This window comes from Juglans regia, chromosome 13 (assembly GCF_001411555.2).
Source record: "Juglans regia cultivar Chandler chromosome 13, Walnut 2.0, whole genome shotgun sequence".
Classification (NCBI taxonomy): Eukaryota; Viridiplantae; Streptophyta; class Magnoliopsida; order Fagales; family Juglandaceae; genus Juglans; species Juglans regia.
This window is the reverse complement of record NC_049913.1, coordinates 21201971-21209928: the sequence shown is the minus strand read 5'-3', so window position 1 is coordinate 21209928 and position 7958 is coordinate 21201971. Positions and strand designations below refer to the sequence as shown.

The 7958-nt window shown below is 36.0% G+C and overlaps 1 protein-coding gene across 1 annotated transcript; it reads left to right on the top strand.

Moving 5' to 3' along the window:
- The first annotated feature begins 1221 nt into the window (after positions 1 to 1221).
- On the top strand, positions 1222 to 5258 carry LOC118344223. The gene is made up of 2 exons (XM_035684350.1): positions 1222 to 2854; positions 3616 to 5258. Exons 1-2 carry the CDS (start codon positions 1222 to 1224, stop codon positions 5256 to 5258), a joined length of 3276 nt encoding a protein of 1091 aa, XP_035540243.1.
- The last annotated feature ends 2700 nt before the right edge of the window (positions 5259 to 7958 follow it).

Here is a 7958-nt window from a genome sequence, read left to right as displayed (position 1 = left end):
CACAGTTAACAAGTTCAACAAAGGAAAAAATGTACTCAATGCAAGCAAACAAGTGGGGATTTTTTTCAAAGAACCGGATGGACTTACAAGAGATCAAGCCTGCGAAATTCCTCCCAATAGTCTGCGTTTGCAACCAAGGCTTGCTTCTTCGAAATCCCTTCAACCGAGCGGAAAAGCCATGGAAAAAAATGCAGTTTGTCCTTACAGCTACAGTGATCAACTCTCATTAATTTCTTCACCAAGAACCATTAACTTCTTCACTGTTCAGCCATCTGCCGAATCTAGTAACCTTACCTCAAATCAGAGCAAAATATCTCTTTTGTCTTCAAGTTTGGAGGCGCAAGTGGCAGAGGAAACTAGTATTCAGGTACAACAATCAATTTCGGCAGAGGCTCCATCCATTACAGCCATAGGATCAATGCAACACCAACCGACATGGAGAGCAAATTGGCAGCAGATATACACAACGTTACAGACTCTTAATAAGCCGAAGCCGAAAGAATTTATGGGTCAAGGCATTGGACTTGGGCTGGGAAAGGGGCCCGAAATTAACTCAGACTCACCGCAAGAATCAAGGCCCTTATTTATGGGCCCACAGGACAAACCTTTTACTCGGCCTCAGCACTTCTTCTACACGAGTAAACCCGAATCTTCATCAGATGTTATTCCAGTGCACAGCTCTTCCACTCCAATAGCTCCATACGATTTCTCTACTCACTCACCATCTAGTTTTGCGTCTGGACAGGCTATGGAATTATTTCCAAATCAAGTGAATCCTCAACTGTTAGAAGGTTTAAGTATCTACTGTGAAAATAATCCCAAGCTGATTGAACAGACAGTAAACTACTCCGTTGATCCCATCCTCAGTGAGAACTCAGCTGTATGTATTACAAATGCTCCATGTCATTCCCACGTCAATCTTTCTTCCAAAAGACAGCATCAATTTGTATTTCCTGAAGCTCCAAAAAGAAAGTCACAGCGTCTTATCAAAGTAGAACAAACAGATCTTACTGAAAATAAGCTCTCTAAGCAACACTCGGATGAAACTTCAATGGCACTTGCACTTCTGGAATTACAGTCAGGATCACTAGGCAAAGAAAAAAAATCTAAAGGGAAAGCAAAAGTCAGTCCATATGGTAGACCACCAACCCATCCGAAAGGAAAGTCCAAGACAGCTAGCGAGGCAAGCTTAAAAATGCCTCCAAATACCAAGTGAGGACAATGGCATGGAATTGCAGGGGATTAGCCCGACCCAAAGCAATCAGAAACTTAAGGGCTAATATTAGGAAATATAACCCGGATGTAATCTTTTTGTCGGAAACCTTGGTGTCGGATGAACGCACCATTTCTATTGTAAATAGTTTAGGTTTCCATCTTTTTGTTCACTATCCAGCAGTTGGTAAAAAAGGAGGACTGCTTCTTTTGTGGAGACCGGGTGTAGAAATAGAACCTGTAAATATAAATATTAATGCAATTTCTGTTTTAGTTTATTCTGATCCTACACATCAACCTTGGATGATTACTTATGTGTATGCGCCGGCCCAATGGAATAACAAAGCTGGCTTTTGGAGACATTTGGACTCATTATATCAGGCTTTTCCAGGGCCTTGGATTTGCTTGGGAGATTTTAATGATCTCATTGATCAAAATGAAAAATCTGGAGGAAAACCTATCTATTATAATCCTAACAAGGGTCTTAAAGCTCTTATGGATAGGAATGGCCTTATAGACATTGGTTATATGGGACCAAAATTTACATGGACAAATAATAGACAGGGTCAAGCGCTCATACGAGAAAGATTAGATCGAGCTATTGCAAACCAAGAGTGGAGATTACTATTTTCAGATGCTACATTACAACATCTTGCATCATCGGCATCAGATCATCACCCAATCTTGTTATACACCACAGCAAATATTCGTCAAGCTCCTTCTTTCAAATTTGAAGAATTCTGGACTCGAGAACCTTTAAGCCATCAAATTATCAGTGAAGCATGGAGTAAACATCATTTCGGCAATCCATCTTATATTCTATGTAAGAAAATCAAGTCAACTAAGGAAGCTCTTAAAGTCTGGAATAAAGAACACTTCGGGAGAATCAACCACAATATACATCAACTCGAAAGTGAACTTCTCGAAGTACAGGAAGCCAATATGACTCCATCAAATCAAGAAAAAGAAAGATTTTTGCAACATAGAATTCACAAGCAAAGAGAATATGAAGAAATCTTATGGAAGCAAAAGTCTAGACTTACATGGCTTACATTGACGGATCTAAATACCAAATTTTATCATCTAACAACCACCATCCGGCGAAGAAGGAATGCTATCGAGTCAATCAAGCTGGCGCCAGGTATTTGGTCAATGGACTCTACTGTTATAGAGACTTCTTTTATTAATCATTTTAAATCTATATATACCTCTTCAAATCCAAATGTTCCGGAACAATTGGATAATCTCTTTGAAAAGCAAGTTTCGGATATAGAGAATGAATCTCTAAATGCAATACCAGTTGAAGAGGAAATATTAGAGGCTCTAAAACAAATTCCCAGCAACAAAGCTCCAGGACCAGATGGAATGACAGCTTTATTTTATAAGCACTATTGGAGTATTGTGAAACAAGATGTCATACTGGCAGTTCAGAATTTCTTTATCAGTGGGAAGCTCTTAAAGCAGATCAATCATACCAACATTGCTCTCATCCCAAAGACAAACTGTCCAAATCATCCAAGCCAATATCGCCCAATAAGCCTCACAAATGTCAGCTACAAGATCATAACCAAAATCATGGCCAATCGTCTCAAAATCCTTCTCCCAAAAATCATCTCTCCACTTCAAACAGCCTTCGTTCCAGGTAGAAACATTAAGGAAAATACCATTATTGCTCATGAACTTTTCCATCACCTCAAAAAAAAAAAACAACGGGCAAATCAGGTTTGATGGCTATCAAACTTGATATGGAAAAGGCTTTCGATCAGGTGGAGTGGGAGTTTCTTTTTACAGTGATGAAAAATCTGGGCTTCAATCACAAATGGATAAATCTGATAAAGGAGTGCATAACAACAGTATCATTCTCTATTCTCATCAATGGATCTCCAAGAGGATTCTTCAATTCTCAGAGAGGCATTAGACAAGGAGACCCAATCTCGCCATTTCTCTTCATATTAAACAGTCCTATGGTATCACACTTATTATTTGCAGATGATACAATCATCTTTGCCAAGGCTACGGAAAAAAATGCTCGAACCATCTCAGAATGTCTTACAAAATACCAAAGCTGGTCAGGACAGAAAGTAAATTTGAGCAAATCTTCAATTTTTGTCACCAGAAACACAAATCAAGCAACAAAAGCTTCTATTTCTCTGTGGTTGCCTCTCAAAGCATCATCAGCCAAAATGAAAAATTTAGGATTACCCACTTCCTTTAGCAGGAAAAAAAAGGAAAACTATAGTGAAATGCTGAGCAAAGTGGGAAAAAAATTGGAGGGATGGAAGTCAAAATTGTTATCTCAGGCGGGCAGAACCATGTTAATCAAGTCTGTAGTAAGCACGATACCAACATATCATATGAATACATTCCTGCTACCTAAATCAGTCTGTAAATCTCTTGATGCAGCTTTTAAAAATTTTTGGTGGGGTTTCTCGAAAGACAAAACGCATAATTTGACACTGAAGTCCTGGAAATCTATTTGTCAACCGAAGAATACAGGTGGTCTTGGAATCAGATTAATGGAAAAGATGAATCAAGCTATGCTAGCCAAAACAGGATGGGAACTAAGCGAACCGATAAATAGTTTGTGGAAGTCAATGCTAACTGCCAAATATCTGAAGAACAATACATTTTGGGAAGCTTCGCAGAAAGCAACAGATTCATCCATGTGGAAGGGAATACTCAAATCTCAAGAACTACTTATTAAAGGCCGATGTTTCCAAGTTTATAATGGAGAATCAGTAAATATTTGGTTGGATCCATGGATTCCCACACTAATCAATTTCAAACCAAAACCACTTCAAGGTATGGAACTTGAATTCCCAAATCTTACAGTTTCAGATCTCATTATAAATAACTCTAGGATTTGGGATGTCCCAAAAATGCAATATCTTTTTGATCATCAAAGCATCTTAGAAATTCAAAAAATTCCATTACCATTACGAGCATATGAACAGGACAAAGTGGTATGGGTGTTAAATCATAATGGGAAATATTCAGTCAAAACAGCATATCAAGCTACAATACAAGATCAAGTTCCACACCAACAACATTCTTCAATGACACTTTTCAAGCCTATGTGGAGTCTTAAAATCCATGATCGTCATAAGTTATTGCTTTGGAAACTTCTGTGGAATATTCTTCCTACCAGAACAAGAATTGGTGAAGTCATAACAAACCAAGAAACTGAAGAATGTGTATTTTGTAGCTATGAGAAAGAAACACTAGTGCATCTTTTTGTTGAATGTCCATTCAATAGAATTCTATGGCAACAAAGCAGCTGGCCTCTAAATTTTGCAAATTTGCCTATAGACTCTATCTCAGACTGGATCAAAATGATTATCTATCCGGACAGAGAATTGAGACTCAAAAACGAGGAGCGACATCATTTCCAGCTATTTGCAGTTATAATGTTAGATTTCATTTGGAGAAAAAGAAATGATGTCATTCATAATCACTCTTCTCTATCAATTGAAGAAGCAAGCTTTCAGATCAAGAGCACCTATGAAGACTATAAAGATGCGTGGAAGAAAAAAGTTGATCAACAAAGTAAAGAAGAAAATTGGCATCCTCCTCCTCTAAACTATCAAAGCTACTCTTTCGATGCAGCAGTACGAGAGCAATTTTCAGTAGTCTCAGCAATTAAAAGAAACCACAGTGGAGATATACTGGGAATATTAACAGAAAAGGTACAAACTACAATCCCTTTAATTGCAGAAGCAAAAGCAGCCCTGCTAGCTGCTAATATGGCATCAAATCAAGATTTAGCAATCATTGAAGGGGATTCTCAATCAATAATCTCTTCCATTGAAAGTCCAGACATCTCCACATTTTGGAACATATCAACTATTATCAAGGACATCCAGCACTTATCAAATCTTCATCAAAACTGGAAATTTGCCAAGATTCATCGATCTCAAAATCGATGTGCGCACTCTGTTGCGCAGTGGGCAGCTACCAATCTTGTTTTTGGTAGCATACCTATAGATAATATTCCTAGTTGGTTTTTGTATATTGATAGTGAAAAGGACCCTCCTCAAACTCTGTAATTTCTTTTTATATATAATATGCTTGATTAGAAAAAAAAAAAAAACTAGTAGCTACTCAATACTCAACAGAGAATCTGAATGACCGAGGTAGGTAACATGACGATGCTTTTTAGATTGCCATGCATTTCCTAACGGACACTTTCTATGGGATCAAAGTCAAACCAAGTCCCGTGGGTGCTGATAAGCGTGCGCGCGGGGAAAAGGAAATACCGAAAGACCGTGTTGTGCAAAGATCAATGTTTGCTGTGCATGTGGGCCGCCGCGTGTACTGAATTGGCGATTCACATTTAAAACCCATCGCAGATTTTGCCGTTCTGAATGACGAATAGTATATTTCTTTTTTAAAAATGATAAATATACAATATTTTATACAATATTATATTAAAAGGAGAGATAATTTTGTAAAATATTTTATAAAACTAACATCATTTTATAAAAATATCCTTATTTTATAATATGTGTTGTGAAAAATATTGTGTAAAATATTGTGTAAAATATTGTGTGTTTATCACTACTTTTTTTTTTTTTTTTTTTTTTTTTTTTTTAGTCCTTCTACAGCCACCGCTCGGCTCTCCCACTCGTCCCTCCCGCTTGATGTGTCATGCGTCTATCATGTCACATGTCATTATATTTAAAAAAAAAAAGGAAGGAACAAATACGTAAATGTGAATTTTCATATCATTTTGCTACTCATTGTTTTACCTTTTTTTTTTTTTTTTTCCCCTCATGTTATTGATTTTGAATTTTGTTATATATTAAGGAGTCAGCTAAAAAAATAAATGTAGGCTTATTGAATATCGATATTTATTTCTACTTTCACCAGTCCTTAAATACATATTCCCAATATGTATTAGTTTAAGAGAGATAATTTTTAAGATTTTGGATTGAAGGCTTTTTGCACCCTCTCAATATTAAAAAAAAAACAGAATTAGCTGAAAACAGCTACAGTACTACTCATTCCTAAAAAAATAGTCATAAAGTGATTCCTTATGGGAAGATGCCATTGATCCTTTTGCTTGGGATGGTGTCTTCTCAGTAGAGACTGTTGGAGTTTTTACCAAAGCCTTCATTCCTTTACAAGACTTCATGTGCGAATGCTATTTTTTTGGCTTGAACGACTATCCGCATTGTCTGCATTTAAGTGAGAAGCATTTTGTTTCAATTTGTGGTTTATGGTTTTATTCTCAAGGCGACTTACATCACACTTTTAAGTTTAGTAAGGGCTATGTTGTGTTTGAGTTAAGGTGGAATGAAATATTTAATATAATATGCGTTGAGATGTAACGGTTAAGAAGAGAAGATCTTTCTCTTTTTAATATTTTCTGCTTAACTAGTGTATTTATAATAATGTATTGTAACAAATTTTTGTGTGTTTTAGACTATGAAAGCCATTCAGTTTCACTAGTATTTTTTTATTTTTATTTTATAATATACTATTTGCGGCGAATTCTAATTGCCGCAAAATGAGAAGTTTCGTCGAAAGTGAGTTTTTACAACGATTAAGTCGCAAATAAGTTTTAGTGTCGAATTACAATATCGTTAATTATTCTTATTTGCGGCAATTTTTACAATATTTGCGACCAACAATTGCCACTACAAAATTTTTTTCTCAACAATTTAGGTTGGCTAAAGAATGCACATTTGTGGTGAATTTTAACTATTTGCGACCAAATTACTCGCTGAAAAAAAGTATGTAATTGCAAACATTTTTCTTGTTTGCTGATTTTGCACAAAAATAACTAAACGATTCGGGCGATGGAAATAGCAACGAGAAAGGTAATTTGCGGCGATTTTCTATAGTAATAGCGACGAAAACTTGCGATGGGAATGTGGAAAAGAAAATACCGAAGGCCATGTTGTGCAAGGATCAATGCTGGCTGTGCATGTGGGCCGCCGCCTGTACTGGATACTGAATTGCCGTTCTGAATAACGAATCGTGTAATTCTTTTTTATCATTTTTTTGGTAGTCAGCGATTGAGTATTGATATCAGTCGCCACAGAAAGAGCTTCACTGATAATCTGCAGCGTCAATCAATAACATCACTTTTAACATTAATTCGTGCAGAAACAGAGTCTTGTGAACAAGATTAAAAAACTGCATGCAGACGTCCCTTATAACGTCCCATTCTCGAAAGTATGGAGAGTTAATTTTTATTATTCAATGTCAATTTAAGTATCATAATTATAAATAAAATATTTACATTCCGGCCCTAGAAGGTAGAAAGTTAACTCCTGATACCTGATAATTAATTCCAATAATACTAATATATTTTTAAATTTAAGAATATATACTTTCAAAACTTCAAATCAAACGTAAATACTTCAAATTTATAAACCACACATACTCACATACCATATCTTCAATACACACTACAAGAAAAATAGGCTTTTGTGGCCATTTAATTGCGGCGAAAAGGTTATTTGTGACCAAAACAGACTCATTTTGGTTGTAAATAGTCATTTCGCTGAAATTAAATGGCTACAAATAAACAGTTTTCTTGTAGTGACAATAACCCAAATAAAAATGTCAACTTCTCTTCATGTCTCAATTAACAAATTCGAATAAAATAAAATTGACATAAGTCTTCATAAACCTTCTGAACATATTGAAATCAACCTACTAAATAAATAAAGTCCACCAACAGCACTAGTACCACGTGGTACCTAATAACTATCCACAACTAATCTTGCCCACAAACT